The sequence below is a fragment of the Sus scrofa genome, chromosome 7 (genome assembly GCF_054392235.1).
Source record: "Sus scrofa isolate SSC_HxYL_T2T_F1_AM1 chromosome 7, Sscrofa_HxYL_maternal_Yorkshire_Landrace_v2.0, whole genome shotgun sequence".
NCBI lineage: Eukaryota > Metazoa > Chordata > Mammalia > Artiodactyla > Suidae > Sus > Sus scrofa.
The window spans coordinates 75,844,924-75,863,445 of NC_139389.1; the positions used below are offsets into that span (position 1 = coordinate 75,844,924).

At 37.5% G+C, this 18,522-nt stretch overlaps 1 protein-coding gene across 10 annotated transcripts in view; it reads right to left on the reverse strand.

Annotated features, from left to right (window-relative positions):
- Positions 1 to 18,522, reverse strand: part of AKAP6 (A-kinase anchoring protein 6) — a 458,273-nt gene that overhangs the window by 347,344 nt on the left and 92,407 nt on the right. For 8 of the 10 annotated variants that reach the window (XM_021099869.2, XM_021099861.2, XM_021099871.2 and 5 more), the window contains one exon: positions 16,430 to 16,787. The exons of the other annotated variants lie outside the window; for them this stretch is intronic. In XM_021099869.2, coding sequence (XP_020955528.1) covers positions 16,430 to 16,753 — 324 coding nt within the window. In that variant the 5' untranslated portion in view covers positions 16,754 to 16,787. The remainder of the gene's footprint in view (positions 1 to 16,429; positions 16,788 to 18,522) is intronic. 10 annotated transcript variants of the gene reach the window in all.

The window sequence follows — 18,522 nt, forward strand, 5'->3', positions numbered from 1 at the left end:
TTTTCAACAGAAATTCTGCAGGCCAGAAGGGAGTGGCACAATATATTTAAAGAAAGGAAAGGGAAAAACCTACAAACAAGAATATTCTACCCAACAAGGCTTTTGTTTAGATTCAACAAAGAAATAAAGAGCTTTATAGATAATCAAAAGCTAAGAGAATTCAGTACCATGAAATCAGCTTTATAATGCTCAAAGCAGAAAAAAAAAAAAAAAAAAAGACCACAACTAGAAACAAGAAAATTGTGAATGAGAAAGCTCACTGATAAAGGCAAACACAGGGTAAAGTAAGAAATCATCCACACGCAAATGTGATATTAAAAGCAATAATCATGAGAAGAAGAAAGTAAAAAGGCAGGACATTGGAAGTGCATTTGAAATTAAGAAGTCAGCAACTTAAAACAATCTTGTATATATAGAGAGAGACTGCTATATCAAAACCTCATGGTAATTGCAAACCAAACATTTAAAATAGATACACACACAAATAAGAAAAAAAAGTCCAAACACAACACAAAAGATAGTCATCAAATCACACAAGAGGAAAACAAAAGAGGAAAGGAAGAAAAAAGACCCTCAAAAACAAATACAAAATAACTGACAAAACGGCAATAAGAACGCACATATCAATAACTACCTTAAATGTAAATGGATAAACTGCTCCAACCAAAAGACAGAGACTGGCTGAATGGATACAAAAACAAGACCCATATATATGCTGTCTATGAGAGACTCACCTCAGATCCAGGAACCCATACAGACTGAAAGTGAGGGGATGGAAAAAGGTATTCTAAGCAAATGGGAATCAAAAGAAAGCTGTAGTAGCAATACGCACACAAAATGGACTTGAAAATAAAGACTTTTATAAGAGACAAAGAAGGACATATAGTGATCAAGGGATCAATTCAGGAAGAAAATACAACAACTATAAATATACATGTACCCAACATAGGAGCACCTCAAAATATAACACAAATGCTAACAGCCATAAAAGGAGAAATCGACAGTAACACAATAATAGCATGGGACCTTAAAATGACACAGCAATGAACAGATCATCCAAACAGAAAATCAATAAGGAAACAGAGGCCTTAAATGACACATTAGACCAGATAGACTTAATTTATATTTACAGAACATTGCATCCAAAAGCAGTAGAATACACATTCTTCTCAGGTACATATGGAACATTCTCTAGGAGAGATAACATCTTAGGCCACAAATCAAGCTTTGGAAAATTTAATAAAATTGAAATCATAACAAATATTTTTTCTAACCACAATGCTATGAGATTAGAAATCAGGTACAAGAAAAAAAAAAAAAAAAAAAACCACAAACATGGGTAGGCAAATCAATATGTAACTAAACAAACAATGGATCACTGAAGAAATCAGAGGAAATAAAAACCACTTAGACACAAATAACAACAAAAACACAATGATCCAACATCTGTGGAATGCAGCAAAAGCAGTTCTAAGAGGGAAGTTTATAGCAATACAATTTTACCTCAGGAAACAAGGAAAATCTCAAATAAACAACCTAACTTTATACCTACAACAACTAGAGAAAGTAGAACAAACAAAACCCTAAGTGAGTAGAAGGAAAGAAATCATAAAGATCAGAGCAGAAATAAATGAAATAAAGACGAAGAAAACAATAGAAAAGATCAATGAAAGTGAAAGCTGGTTCTTTTGAAAGATCAACAAAATTCATAAACCCTTAACCAAACTCATCAAGAAAGAAAGGGAGCAGGCTCAAACCAATAAAATTAGAAATGAAAAAGGAGAAGTTACAGCTAACACCACAGAAATACAAAGGATCCTAAGAGACTATTATAAGTAACTATATCCCAAAAAAATGGAAAATCTAGAAGAAATAGGCAAACATCAGGTTACACATCAATCAGCACTGTCCAATAGCACTTCTGCAATTATGGAAATGTTATTCTGTGCTGTCAAACATAGTTGCCATTAACTACACCTAAAATTTAGCTAAGAAAATGAATATTTTAAAGTTTAATTTTAATTAAGTTTAGATATCCATATTTGGCTAGTGGCCACTGATTCAGACAGCACAGCAGACACTGATAGTTCTTTTATGACTATGTGTTATTTTATAACCAGAAAAAAATATAAAATGTTTTGTTTAAAAATCAACAACAACAGCAAATCAACCAACATATGATTAGGAGACAACCAGAAGATACAGGAATAAATTGGTCCAGAACAGGTTTATCTAAGGAACAGCTCTTCCTTCAGAGTGAGATTCCAGGCCATGTTTTATCTGCATGGTTTGGATACCTGGGCATGACTGTGTTAATTTGGAAAGTTTCCTAGATACTGGTTCACATATTAGCAAATAAATAGCTTTATGCCAAGAAAGCTATATCCTTTGTGCTAACTCTGCAGAATAGAGCAGAAAGAAAGAGTAATAAATGGATGGGAGCAGAAAACAGAAGCTGGAGCATTGAAAGCAGGGCCAGATTTTTGAAAGGATGATAAATTATTCAACCTTTAGAATGGATTTATAGTGATTAGGAAGCTCATGTTTTCTACTTACAAGTTTTGATTATATCAAAATGTACTGAAGCAACAAAATACCTTATTTTCTGAAATGTCACCTAACATAAAATTTAGTCTTAGGGAATCATGCAAACTAGCTAAAGGCTAATTTGGCTTTTAGACCTTCATGAAACAGGAGGGATATCTGTTCCCAGTTACCTCAAAATTCCAATCTATTTGCAATCTAAAGCAACATTTCCCCCCAAGTCAATTAATTAATTTTTCCACTACCACGGCCTTAGGTAGATAAAATAATGAAATCACTTTCCCCATTTGTGTTTTTCTTAATATTTTGTTATTACAAATAAGCTATAATAAACATATTCATGTAGAGGGCTTTTTTTTCTACATTTAAGATTTTGAAAAGCCTTCTCAAAGACCAAATTGGTCCAAATTGTAGCATTCTTAACAGTAAAAGTGTAATTAACTCAAGTCCTCAATTAATTGGATCTTCCCATTATTTCACTTTTTAGGAGGAAAAAACTAAACCCCAAAAGGATATTGAAGGATGGAAAAAATAGTCAGCATACATCTCTTACTACATCTAAATCTACATTATTCTATTTTGTGAAAATGATGTTCTAAATGACTACCTCAAAAGCTTCAGTATCCTTAATTCCGAGAAAGATTTAGATATGTTCAGTTCTATACACTTGAAATTTGAGGAGAAAGTGTACTGATACACAGTGCAAATTTTATCATGATATAAAGTCAAATTTGTTATTTCATTCTGTTAACTAAGAATGTCAAGTGAAACATGTCCTGCCCCTTGTAGGCCTTGTTAATTAAAGCTATATTTTATTGTGTTGTAATGGCAAAAAGCAATTAATTGAAGAGTTTATTAGGGTTGGCAGTATATACAGTTACTGCAAATCTTATACATATACACATGCGCACACTAGCCAGCTCACCTTGCCGTAGTCACAAAAGCAGCAAGCAGTGTTTGCACTGGGTGGGACGTTACAATCAGAACTAGTAACATTTGTGTAGCACCTGAGAGATTTCTAAAACCTTGAGAAAGATCTTGATTTTTAGCTGTTAGAAATAAATATTTACAGCCAAGGAAATTGAAGCTTGTAGAAATTATTGAATTGTTTGGTGTCTAACTTCTAGAGAGTAACAGAGACAGGATAAGAACCAGGCCCGCCATCTCCAAATCCTGGGGGCTTCCCATTTTGCCTCCCCTCTGGCCAGCTTTGGGTCAGCAGGAAGTGGGGAGGCATGAGGGCAGGGATGACACCTGACGGTCACCTATGTGAAGAACTCCCATTCCAACATTATAAGCTGGTTGATACTAGTGAGGTATCAAGCTTTGTTACTCCCAGTGTTCTTCTGAAATTGCTGAGGCTTCTTGAACTAAAGGAGCCATCATCCAAATAAAAAAAAAAAAAAAAAAAAGACTGAGACATTCCAATATGCCCTATAAACTCCAGAAGACAGCTTCAATCCAGTTTTAAGAATATCTTCAATGCACACTGTGGCACATGGAATGACTGGCCAATGGGGACCTGCTGTATAGCAGAGGGAACTCTCCCTCAATATTCTGTGATAATCTACATGGGAAAAGACTCTGAAAAAGAATGTGTATAACTGAATCACTCTATCACTCTGTTTCTACAGCAGCAGACATTATCACAACATTGTAAATCAACTATAGTCCAATAAAATGTTAAAAATGAAAAAAAAATACCTTCAACTGTTTTAGTAGTTATGACCTGTATGCTTAGAATCTAGTCTCTTCTGCTTGACTTTGATTAGCATCCTTAAGCCATATGACTTGAGGTTAAAAATGCAGTGTATCAACAGACCCTCTTTTGGAAGCTTTTCTCTTCTATCTACCATTTATGGGTCCAGAGCCTTCTCCTCCATCAAAAAACAGTTGATGTCATGGAGTTCCTGTCATGGTTCAATGGAAACGAATCTGACTAGTATCTATAAAGACACAGCTTCGATCTCTGGCCTCGCTCAGTGAGTTAAGGATCTGGCGTTGCTGTGAGCTGTGGTGTCCGTCGCAGACAATGGCTCAAATCCCACATTGCTATGGCTCTGGCGTAGGATGGCAGCTACAGCTCCAACTCAACCCCTAGCCTGGGAACCTCCATATGCCACCGGATGGGCTCTAAAAAAAAGACCCCCCCAAAAAAAAACAGTTTTAAGAAAGCCTCTGGTATATCTTCTTGAGATGAAGGTAAGCCCATGCACTAATTTTCCCAATGATATATATTCATAAAGATTTATCTGTAATTATGGAAAGGAAGCCTTCAAGGAGGTCACAGGAAATTCAGGCATTAAGGAACAGATGGGGAAGTTAATTTTTCAAGGTGAAGATCTCTCCTGCAATCCTACCATCTACCTGGGCCTGGGCGGCTTCCTCAAAGCTCTTGATGTAACTATATGTGAAGAAACTTAATGCAAATGAGAATTCAGAGGACTCTTTTCTACTAACCGTAAGACTGTGGAATCAAGTATGCATTTTCAATCTCTCTCTCTCTCTGAGTCTTCTCATTTTGAAATGAGGAAAAGGTGAACTGAAAAAACAGTATGATATAATATACTCCAAGATTTAACTTGGAATCTCTGTGAATGGCTTTCAAAGGGTCTCTTGAAATAGTATGCAAAATATTATCGGGTGTTTGTGCAAAGCCTTGAGAAGATTTTATAGTTTTTACCACATTCTCAAAGAAATTATTAATCTAAAAAAAGGTTAACACACGTTTTAGAACTAGAAAGACCTAGCTTTTATTCCTAGCTTTGCCCCTTTCTAGCTGTGTGACCTTAGGCAAGTCAGTTAACCTCTCTGTGCCTCAGTTCCCTCACCAGAGGTCCAAGTATTATTGTAAGAATTAACTGATATAATAACTTGGAGAAAAGCAAAGCATAAATTCTAGGTAGCTGGTTAGTATCATGACTAGCAAGGAAACGACTTGAGGAACTTTAAAAAGAAGGAAGGGTCTTTACCCAGATGCAGAAGAGGAAAGTGGGGACCAAAGCCACAAACCTGGCAGAAATTACAGTTTGTTTAGGGTATACCTGGTTATGTTCACAAAATGTTAGGATTAGAAGCAGCCCGGTCATTCTCTCATTTTACAAATGAGGAAGACGAGATCCAGAAAAAGGTGGTGCCACATCATAAGGTTAGTGACAAAACTTGGACACTGGATTTTGGTCCTACTCCAGGCAGCTGAGAACAAAGAGAAGCTGCCACTGAGGTACTGTTGTTATTCAACTACAAACAAAAACCACTCAGCTTCACCTGATTTATAGATGTTTTCCTCCCTTTCCAGAGGACCTTTGGTCCTGCGCATCATTAATCATCATGTCAGTACATTTCATTTTCAGTTCTTCCCCCTTTGTGCTCCTTATTACAGAAAAAGCACTGTGAGTGGGTAAATTTATGATGGATTTAAATATGTCACTATACCTGTTTTCACCTTTGAAAAGCCTCCCACTGTAGGAACTGTTAGAGAGAATGTCACGAGTGAGCACATTTCCATACCAGCTCTCAACCTGGACGAGAATGGGTGTAAATGAATATGCCACTGTCAAGTAGTCAAAGATGGAGGTGGTTCAAAATTCCACTCCCTTTCAAATGTGCATATGTGTTATACCAGAGATTTAGAACACCTGAACTGGCAAAAGACTTGCATTGAACTCACAGATTTAATTTGGCCCAAACTTTGGGTTATATTAACTGGAGTCGTTTGTCTTTTAATGAATTTAATTAAGGTTACTCATCACCTTCTTCTTATTAAGAAAAATGTCAAATTTTGCTCTGAGTTAATTCCAACAAAATTCTGCTTATTTTGGCCAAAGCCTAATCCCCAAACTTCTGTGAACAATTGTACCAATTTTAAAGTGCTTATGAATACCTTTTACTATTTCACTGAAATATCCTTGAGAAGTTATGTATTCCCCGGCATGCTAACGTCACTCAGCAGAAGGGACAGTTAAAAATGATAATGTGAGGATTCTGTCAATCAGCTAGCCAGAAATGTCTGCAGTTTTATACAAAAAAAAAAAAAAAAAGTGGGAGAACTTTCCCTTAAAAGCTTTTAAATTTACCTGAGGAAGTAAGAAAACAACATATGGAAAAACAAATAAGAATGCAAGATAGCAAATACTGGTACTAAATTATGGATCAAGAGAGCAGCAAGGTCTGAGAGCATCCAAGAAGGCTTTACAGCTGAGAGAGGGGATATGTGCTAGGCCTTGGATGACTGCTTCTAAGTCAGTTGTGAATGAGAAGTTATGAGTCTAGAATTTGTGCCACAATATCTAGCTGGGGTCATAATATAAGGAAAACATACCCATCTTCTTAAATAGCTGCAATTTAGAATAAAATATTTTTTTACTATCTTTGGCTAATAAATCATTTTTTAAAAATCAATAAAAAATCAAAATAAAACAAAAGAAACTAAGTTGGATGAGAAGTAAAATGTACCACATTTGCTTTTTAAAATAAAAGCAGGGACCATAAAATTCTAATAAACAAATGCAGCGTCTTTACAAAGGCTTGAGCTTTAAGCTTCAATAAATTTCTTCTGGGAAGTTGTAACAAATTTATGGACTTGCATTTTAGAGGATGCCTTGAATTTGAAGATAACCACATTAAACAGTTATGAAATGTTTATTCTTATTTATGAGCCTGTGGTAAACAAAAAATATGCCTGCTTATAAATCTGTAGGAAAAGCTAAGCCCAACGATTTTTAAAACCTAAAACAAACAACAACAAAACAGATGCACTCCAGCTCTGAGAAGAAAATTCACTTTTTCTAACGTATTTTTATATATCTACAATTTAAATTAATAAAAGTTTAAAAAGAAATATTTTAAAAATATAGACAGGTTTACAACTAATTATGAAGAGGTACATAAAGATCAAAAGTAGCAGAAGAGACAAATGAAAAAGAAAGCATGTAATCATACACGCACAAAATAACATCAGCTATCATGTTAATCCATGTAGAATTTAGATTCATTTTGATTTACCTAGCACATTATTCATCATAGAAGACCAATATCTAATTGATATACACCCCAGAGAGAACTAGTAGAGTTAACACATTTAAACAGAATCCGGCAAATCATCAAGTCCAGGTGGGTGTTTAATAAATAGTTGTATCACAAAAATGAGGTATCTGTGTACCCAGTCATACAAATCCTACATTTGTCTACAAAATATAGTACAGAACAACTCAAATAAACTAAAACACCTCATTGTCTTTGAATGTCTCCTTAGAGCATCTTAAATGACATCTTCTTTAATGACGTCATTTCATTACCAGTACCCCTAAGCGTTCATTAGTGTACTGTTTTTGAAAATGCAGAGTTTTGAGGTGAGGCTTCCCCCAAGTCATACCATAAAGTGTAAGGTGTTCAAGATGTCCTGTCGAAGAGCAAGTGAAATGGAAATACGCATGCCTTCAGATTTCTATCATAAGTATGAACTAACTTTCCCTATGGAAAACTTATTCATTATTCACAGGTCTAAGTGTATCCTTTTGTATTTGATACACAAAATAATCAAAGGAAAAGTGTTGTATGCTAATTGTTTTTCTTCTGTCCTGACTTTGTAGTCATACAAATGTATCATCAGAGATACATAGCTATGAAGTAGAAAAAAAAAAAAAAAACACAGGATTATCCATAACACCTAGAGTAGTAATAACTCACACTGGATGCTGTGTGTACCATCATGCCACAGGAGGCACCATATGAAAATATGGGGAGATTCTCCAGAAGGACTGACCAGATTGGCCTTCAAAATAGTTTTACCAGGTGGGTGATATTTTAGCTGCAATCTGGGTTATATGCAGCAGTATTCCCAGAAATAGAAGTTAGGGGTAAGGAGTCAGGAGATTTTCCAGGGAGAGAGAAACCATGTTTCAAGGCATGAATTTCTGAAAGGGCTTGGCTTTTTAGAGGTGCAGGAAAGGAAATGTCAGAAAGAACAACAGGCCAGCTGGGTCCCGACTATGAAGGAATTGGCAGGCCATTCCCAGGCAATTGGACTTTATCTGAGAGGGCAGCTGGCAGCCAAGAAAGGTAAACACTGCAGTTAAAATATTTTTTAAAACAACATTTCATTCTTGTTATTTCCAGGATGGAGACATAGACATAGGCATAAGGGAGGTAGTCTCTAGGTGGTGTTATTTGAAGGACTCTCTCCCCATCTTCTCACTGACATGACTCCCATAATTACAGAAGTAGATTTCTTAGGCCAGTGTGATAACATTAATTCCCTTTGCAGTGACAAAAGTTTGAGCTGCAGCCGTTCTTAACACTGTTGTCTGAATTACTTTATAGGACCTTCTGATAGAAATTATGTTTCCAGAAAGAGGAAAACTGTAAGAAGCATTGAAAATTTTCCTTATAATTTCACTCAGGCCATTTCCTTCCTCCTAAACCAGTTCTCCAGTGGACCTTATACCCATTCCCTCTTCCTGGGGAAAAGAGCAGGTCACTTTCCATTTTTTAATTTCACATTTTTCTTTTCCATTAAATGATGTATTTGGCAAATTTGCCTGATTCAAATAATTAATAAAATTTGTGGTTGAGGTACCACCGAACAATAGAAGCAAAAAGTAGCCTACTTACTAACTAATGGCCATGCTGCTAAAATGAACACAAGAGAGATCTGTATTCTGCTCCTTTTTATTCTACTCACATTTATACAAATATAGTTCTTAGCCCTAACACCCAGTGACAACTGACATATCAGTTCAGTTTAAGCCTGATAAAAACAAGTGAAGCCATAGAGAACCAATAGCCTCTGACTCCCCCGTGGTCTCTCTGGGTCTGTCTCAGCCACCTGGTCTGATGGACTTTTTCTTGCTTCCCACTTCCACCATCCAAGACCAGCCACTCTATGTCAGGAACTGAATATTCTCCTAAGTGTCTCATATCTCTTCCCTTCCCAGGTTACCATGTACATACCTGCAAACTTATGCTAAGACCCAGGATTTTACCAAGTTATTCCTATGTTTGTAGATGTTTTAGGACCACTGGATCAAGCTCAGATTCCTCTGAGGCATTCAAAATATTTGTGGTCCTTCAAAATGTGTCTCCACTAAGCTCAATAATGTACATCATTCCTCATGCCTTGGCTCCAAGAGAAAAGGCCCTTCTGCCTTTCATATTCAAAGCATCCCTTGCTCAAGCTATCTTCTAGGTCTATACAAGGCAGCCTCAGAAAACTGTGCAGGTAAACTGCACAACCTCAAATGGTGCCAGTCATATATAACCTGCACTACTATAGGTGGGCAGCCCTGAGCCTGGACCTCTCTGTAAAATAATTTCTAGTTCAAAAGTTGTTGTAACAATTAAGTAAGAAACATTTACTTTATTTGGATTTAACTTTTCTTTTGTTATGTAAAAAATTTAAGAGAGTAACATAAGATAGTATACATAAAGCATAGAGGCTGGTGTCTGGCATGGACTTACTCCCTCTCCCCAATTGTTTTTAGTTCTTTATGAGGTCACTTGAGAAACTGAAAAAGTTCAAAAGAGTCATGTAGGAATCTTTGCTCTTGAATAAGTAATTTTAAATCCCGGCTGTCATTTTGGGAGGAAAGGAAGAACACATGGAATAAGCAAGACTATCCAGAAGCCCTGTGCTCAAAAATGTCCCCTTCTGGGGGTTGTCAGCTCAAGCTGAGCGTTGGATCACCTGAGGAGTCTTTAGAAGTACTGATGACTAGGTCCCAACCCAGATTCTGATGTAGCTGATCTACAACAAGGCCTGAGAAATAGGCTTTTTAAAGCTTCTCAGGAGATTCTACTGTGGAGCCAAGGATGAGAACCACTGTCTCTACGCATGCTGTACCTGGAAATCAAGTGATTTCTTAACGTTTTTCATTAAAGATGTTTGTCTCTTGCTCCTCCCACTTCCATATTAAGATACTAGTAGTTCACACCTGAGTACCATTTCATTTTCATTAGATCACATGTTTCCCTCTTTTGAGACGTAAAATTTTGAAGTAGGGAGAGTGGGCAAGGTAGTAGCAAATAATGAAGAAAGAAAAAAAGTTCTCTTTCTAGTTCAGGTACTGTGAACACTCTACTCAAAGTGACCTCAGGATTCCTTTTATGTCCTCACTTTCAAAATCTCACATTCCTATTTGAGAAATACACATACATTGGATCTTAATTGAAGAAAAAAAAATGAACCCCCACTCTCACATACATTCATTTTAACTGTCTAGTGTAAGAAAACCAGAACTATTATCTTATATTTTATAGCCAATAAAATTTCTCACACCTATACAAGGGTGTGAGGACACTGCACTAAAGTAGAAAGAATGCTAGACTTGAAGCTCAAAAGGCATAGTTTGACTCCCAAGCTGTTGATCAACACTTCTAAACCTTAATTTCTTCATCTCTACTAGGGGATTAAGGTGAGGATTAAATAAAATACTGTAAGGAAAACTCCTGGAACATTATCAGGCATTTGATGAATGCTATTGAACTAAACATGCTCTGGGCAAAGAAGTATCAGCTCATATCCTACCTCTGGGGGTTGCCCCTACAAAAATCCAACTCAATGAGACCATAAGAAACTGATGGATACTGTTGTTCAGTGACAGTTCACGCTGACATTATTCTAAAAGCATTTTTAAGCAATGAATTCTAATAATACTTCTCTAATCAAAATGCTGATTTCTTCAGTCTTTTGTCATTAGACTCATTTTCAAACCCCTTCATATTTATTACTTTTCTCTAAACCCTGTTTTCAAGGTTTCCTTCAAACTGTGAAGTCTATGATAATCCTCATTTTTCCATGCTTATTAGTGCTAATTCAAAATTATACCAGCTAGAAGTCTACAATCTAGTAGACTTACTGGGCACCTCGACAATTAACGCTCCCATCCCAAGCTCTAAATATCTTAAGTGCATGTGGCTAAGATTCTTGCATACCCAAAGATCTCCCATAATGTGTGTCAGAAATTGCCAAAGTTATTTTGTCCATGTCACCTTTCCCAAGTCTTAACCCAAAGTATTGACATGTATTATAAAACATGTACTAGACCAGAGACTTTTAAATCATCTCCCAAAATCATAATGAAGATATATTAATCATTCAACAATCAAAAAGTATTTATTGAGAACTTGGAGCATTTGTGTAGGGGGTGGAGAGATAATTACTCCATAATTAAGACTGATTTTTCCATATAATTGGGTCATATCTAAAATTAGCCTTCTGAACATTAAATATTTTTTTTATTTCATCCACTTTTATTGATCAATGATAACTCAAATATCCTTATACAACCTAGACATTAAGGATAGGAAAAACTTTTCCACTGTTAATCATCATACTGTAACCATATTCTCAGGACCCTTGATGACTAGTATTCAGATTCCCTGAGAGGATACCTCTGAGGAAGACATATCAGCCAAAAAAAGAGATTCCAGCTACAAATCTGGGCTTTGGGAAAATAAAAAAAATTAACATCCTCATATACACCAACAGAAATCAGCTTGATTTTCCAGTTTTCTGGGATTTAGTATATACTTTGGGGTGAGGGGCATGGGTGTGCCACATGATTCCATATAAACACAACAACAAAAACAATGTTGCAAATATTGGCAGCAGGTTCTATTTACCCGCATAATATGTTCCAAAATTAAAGTACATATCAAAGATGGTGAGAAAAGTTGAGAGTGGTCTAAAGCACTAGCTATCAAATTGCTCTGGCCTTGACTTAGAGAAACATAAATTTTACATCATGACCAAGTGTATACCTATAACTAAGTTTCACAAAATAGTATTATCCTACTTCACATAATTCTACTTCATTATATTTAGCTCTTTAGTTCATCAAATTGATTTCACAACCACTAATGCTCTGAGACCTACTTCTTAAAAAATAGCCATCTACAGAGCAAAATGAAAATACTTACTCCCCCCCCCCCAAAAAAAATAGATTATTTTGCCTCCAATCTTAAACTGGCATTTATAAAACTTAAGATATGTTGGAAATTGAACACCACTCAAAGATGTTATAAATTGAATGTTTAAGGCTTTAACACATGGTTTATTAAGATTAGATCCTTCAAGTCACAAACTATTGATGTCAGAACCTTAGCTCTACTCAGAGTTTCCTTTATGAATTTCTGAAACTCCTAGGGTGAGTTTTAGGTGTACTTGAGAATCAGTTCTGGGTGTTGCTCACTGTCACAGCCAGCAGACCCTAGACTCCACAGCTGCCACTTCGATACAACCTCCACCCCTGCAGGCAGAGCTTGTTATGCTCCAGCAGTGGAGAAACAGAACATTCTTTCCTCCTACACCTGTGGAACAAGGGGAGAGGAGAAGCCCAGGCACAGAGTCAACTGAGTCCACTAAGGTACACCCACAGCCCTTCCCTTCACTAGGTACCCACGCTGTCCAAGAGGCTGCTCAGGACGGGCTCCAGGGCCGGGAACACATTATACCTTTCCCTTCTGCTCAGGGGTAGGCACCTTGCCCCATGATGAAGGTGAATCCTCTTCCAAGAGCCCCACCTTCTCAAGACTTCTATCACCTTCAGTCTGTCAGGCACATCTGATGTGACAGCCCCAACAGCAGAGAGGATTCAAGCCTTTTTCCAGCAAGCCCTCCAGACCCCATGTGAATAGAGGGTATCTGGTTAACTCCAGATGTCAGGCACCTCTCAGTCTGGGTACAGCCTAGTTAGAACATCCTGTAAACAGAGTCTCTGCTCAATGCTGTAACTTTGAGAATCAGGCCCATATCAAAGATACAGATACAGATTTCACCTGGAGAGTCGAATTTATCTCAAGTGGGTTATTTGGGACAGCTGATTCCAGCAGTCATTTCAAGACTTCTATTTGTCATTCAGCCACATGTTTTAGTCTAAGCCTTGCCTCTTTCTGCTATCATGTCTCCAGGGATACAAATAATATTCTTTCTAAGAAGACTGTTAATTAGGAAGCAGAGGTGACTAATTTGCCTATTTAGAACACAAATACATTCAGCTAGACTAGAAGTCTCAGTTAAAATCAAATTCTTTTAAGGTTCTTGGTCTTGTTTCCCTGAATGACACAGCCTCTGAATCCAAAGGATGAGGGAGAGTTTCTAAAAATGGTTAAGCTGGTTTCTCATACTTCTTCCTAAAGAATAACTGGAAGCTAAGAAGTAAAATATGGGGATTACATGTGTTTAAAAAACAATGGAAAAAGCTACATAGTATAATATATTGCACTTTTCCATTTTTCAGTATTAAGTTTAGATGTTTTTATTCACCCTCTAGAACAATCACCCCTCCCCATTTTGGGAACTTTATAATAGCGGTTTGTGGTTCATCCTGGGATTTACAATAAAAATTCTTGTCTAAGAACTTGGAAATAAGCTTGATAAGAACAGTCTCTGATAGGGACTTCTCCTGTGGTGCAGTGGGTAAAGGATTGGGCATTATCACTGCAGCGGCTTTGGTTGTGGGTTGGATCCCTGGCCTGGGAACTTCCACACTGAGGGCGTGGCAAAAAAAAAAAAAAAAAAAAAGTAGTCTCTGATAAATTAACTTTAAGATCAGCTCAACAACCAGAAGATAAGCAAAGTTATCCGTAAAGAAAAAGAGTGGTTCTGGGTCCTCTAGCTTATTGACCAAAATCCTTACCAAAGAAAGAATCAAACAAGGAGACAAAAGAAAGATTGTCACAGCTACCTACAGAAAAAATAGACTCTTCCACACAGACTTCCCAGACAAAATCTCCGAAGTTTCTGAATCCCTCTCAGACCCTCCCTAATGGGAGAGTGATGTCCCAGAGCAGTGAGGCCTGATCCATCCAATGCCATTGTCCTAATTCAATCCTCACCAGCAGGCTTCCTCCTGTGACTTCTGGTGCCAGCCTGCCTATGGGGAGAGAAGGCACTGACCACACAGATTTGGACTTATCTATCCAACTACAGATGTGAACTGAGCTCCCACCAAATACCTGGCCCTTGCCTTGGGGAACAGGGATACTGGAGAGTTGAGGTTCTTAGAGCTGATACAAATCAATAAATAAGGAAACTGAAGCTAGTGATAAGAACCATTACCAAAAATAAGCAGAGTAATGGACTAGATCATTGCTAGTGGAGGAGATGAATTTTTCTAAGAATAGTTATCAGGAATAGCTTCTTTGAGAAAGGGATATTTAATATAAAACCAGAGGGTGAGCCTACCCTGAGCGTTTTCCAAAAGCTTTTCTCAACTGCTTCTTTCAAGTTATACAATGACACAAAGGTAGACGAGACTATGATGACAAGATACAGAGCTAGCACTGTGAAGGGGAGTCTAAGACAAGGCATGTAGACAAGTTAGGTAAAGGCAGCTACTTTTTTTTGTGCTTGTCTTTCACCAAACATAGCACAGGCCCTGCCTCACTCCCAATCCCTGCTCAACCCTCTCTCAGGTTTGTGCCTCCAGATATCAGTACTTGGCTGTGCCTCCAGCTAACTGCTTGATGAGGATCCAGAATCTGCCAGGCAAGGCTAGAGGAAGCGTTTCTAGCTAGAGGGAATAGGAAAAGCTGTGAGGCAAGAACTAACCTAACATTTCATTGGAATCTATAGTTTCAGATCATTTAGTATGAACCAGATTAGGTAGAGGAATTCTCCTTAGTATCTCATCTAACTGACTAGAAATTTACACCAGGGTTTAGGGCCAATGCCTTGATTGGTTATAAACCTGCCTTGCTTTGCTGGTCACTGACCTGAGCATGTATTTCCCTCAGGAAAACAGAAGAGAGGAATGGCTACTGAAAGGCGAAACTCACCATATTTTGGGGTTCCAAGGCCAAAATCTCTATTAATAGGACTCTTTCCTAGCACTTTCGTTTCGTTATTATCAGTCAGGCCTTTTTTTTTTTTTTTTTTTGTCTTTTTCTAGGGCCACTCCTGCGGCATATGGAGGTTCCCAGGCTAGGGGTCGAATTGGAGCCGTAGCCGCCGGCCTACGCCAGAGCCACAGCAACGCCGGATCCAAGCCGCGTCTGCAACCTACACCACAGCTCACAGCAACGCCAGATCTTTAACCCACTGAGCAAGGACAGGCATTGGAACCCACAACCTCATGGTTCCTAGTCGGATTCGTGAACCACTGTGCCACGACGGGAACTCCCAGGCCTTTTTTTTTTAAATCATTTATTTATATATATATATATTTTTTCTACTGTACAGCATGGTGACCCAGTTACACATACGTGTATACATTCTTTTTTCTCACATTACGTGTTCCATCATAATTGACTAGACAGAGTTCCCAGTGCTACACAGCAGGATCCCATTGCTAATCCATCCTGAAGGCAACATAAGAGCTCCAGAAGCCATGGACATTTTTTAAATGTCTGAACTTTAGATGAGTTGTTATAAAAGCACCTCTGATCTGCATGATGCATTGTACCTGGATGAAAGGACTCATGCTAAAAGGAGAACAATCTTGCCAGAATCCACTGTTTGCCACAAAGGTGTATCAACATCATCATAAGATAATAATTACACACACATTCTCAGTCACCGCTAAGTCTGATTTTTTTTTTTTTTTTCTGCAAGGGTCTTTATTAAACCTTTTGCAATACTTTCTTTACTACTGATTTCTATGACATGCGCAAAAAAAAAAAAAAAAAAAATCCCTCCTTTTCTTCCCTCACTTCTCTACATTATCCCCTAAGGTCAGTTTTATTCTAGATATTCAGCCCACAAAGTAAAACCAAGAAAGAAATAATTTTGTCCATGTTCCTCTGCAAGGTTAATGGTCTTGAACCTCTAATTCTATCTTCCTTCCTAGGTGTTCTTCATTGAGAATTTTGGAACTCAGGCTCTAGGTGCCACAGCTGCCTTTGGATTTCTGTCTGCAATGTACCTGGGCTCAGAGGCTTTCCTTACCTTTAGTTGAACGAGATGCACATCCACATGCTTGCTGTCTGAGTCCTGCTGGACTGAATAGGTTAGGTCCCGGACCCTTTCTGAGGTCATCCGGAGCCAGGTCTCGATCTCAGGTAAGTGGAGGACAATCTTCCAGTCAGCCCCTGTGTGCAGCGGGGGTGGCTTTTCATACTGCTGGTCAGAATCCATGTCCTTCATGACCTCTTCCCCCTCAACCTGCTCCACTGTGGGTGTCAAGTTGATGGCCATGGGTGAAGCATCAGTAGCCATGGGATCCAGGTCCTGTGACCTCAGGGGGGAAAGTGTCACGCTCATGGTTAACATGGAGAAGTCTAAACCTTACTTCTTTCCAAAACAGCTGAAAGGCAAGAGGAAAGAAGAAAGCAAGAGTCAGGCAAGATTGCCAAATAAAGAAATGATACTTCACAGAAGAAACAGGATTTCTAAATTAAGCCAGATTTCTAAATTAAGAAACCATAGCTCATAACAAAAACAGAAAGAAGTGTTTTGAGTTTCTACCACATAGCCCCAAGAGCCAGCATGTAACAGGAACACAAAACCATGTGGTGTTGCCTACCCCAACATCCATCCTCTCATCCTTAATAACAAAATATGGTTTTAAGCTGAGCATATTCCTTCCAAGAATTTAAAACTACATTCCCTATCACATCCCAGCTGGGTATGGCCATGTGGCTAAGTCCTGACCAATGAAGTGTAAGAGGAACTGCTGTGGAGAAAACCTGAGATTGCTGCTTAAAGGGAGCTGACTCAATTAGAAAGGACTCCCTTTCTGCCCTTCTGCTTTCCCCTTCTTCTAACTGGTAACCAACTCCACATTGATGGCTAGAGCTCCAGTCGTCATTTCAGACCAGGAGATGGCTTTGAGTGTGCTAGATAGAGGAATGCAGGGCAGGGTGGTAGGAACCTGAGCTCCACATGATGAGGAGCTACGGCATAAGCCCTGGACTGCTGCCCTCGACTTCTTTTACTGAAAAAAAAATAAACTTCTATCTTGTTTAAGCCACTACCATTTTGAGTTTACTAATACAGGCGTCCAAACATCATTTTGACTATTATAACCAATACATTCGATACGTGAAATAACGAGAGAGGGAACATGTTCAAATTCACAAAAATGCTGTGCTGAATTCAGGAGAGAATGTTCCTTTCTATGGTTTGTTAAATAAGTAGATATCATATAGTAATTCTAAACCTTACTTTCTTGAAAAGTATGTCACAGATCATCTAGAATATATCTAATTAACTCAACCCAATTTACATTAATATTTGGCTATGTTGAAAATTTTAGAGACTTCTGGAATTTCAAGTCTAATAAATTCCTCTTAAATATGTAACATTAAAATGTTAATCAAATGTTAAAAATAACATAAGCTTAAGTCATAACAAAGTAAGGTTTCTTTTAAAGATAAAGTTGATTAGTTTAGCAATGATCTAGCTATGCAATGTATCTTTCTCCTGTAACCAGTCTGATATAAAGTAACAACTTTAGAATCTTTTACATTAAACATTTTAAATAGACATTATTTTTAATTTCAGAAGAAACTTCTACTCAAGGAACTAGGTTTCTTTTCCTTTTACTAGTTCTATATGTTCAAATCTTTTCCTAGTTGTATACATTCAAGTTAATAGCCCCAGTCCCCCAAAGATGAAAGGTGGCTGATCAAAATATGAAATTAAGACTGACTGTCGGAAAGTAACCTGTATTTCTTTATACTCTTAAAATTCACTTAATAACAAAAACAAAATTATTTTACCTACAAAAGTGGAGGGGAAAAGGCAAGAAAGCTCCCAATTTAACTAGGAATATGTAACTCTTCATACAGGAATAGGCGCAAGGAATAAAAAGACTTGTTAAATTGACAAAAACCTTAAGAATAAGTTGTTTTTATGACATACTATTTCAAAAGTCTTCCAAAGCTGCAGTGTACTGTCTCTCCCCAATTTCTTGAGCATCTTATATTTTTAAATTAAATGATAAGGGGTTGACAAATGAATTTTTTAAAACAAAGGTATTTGCAAAAAGCAAAATATTATGTCATAAGGTAAGTCTATCTCTTTGGTACCTGCCTTAG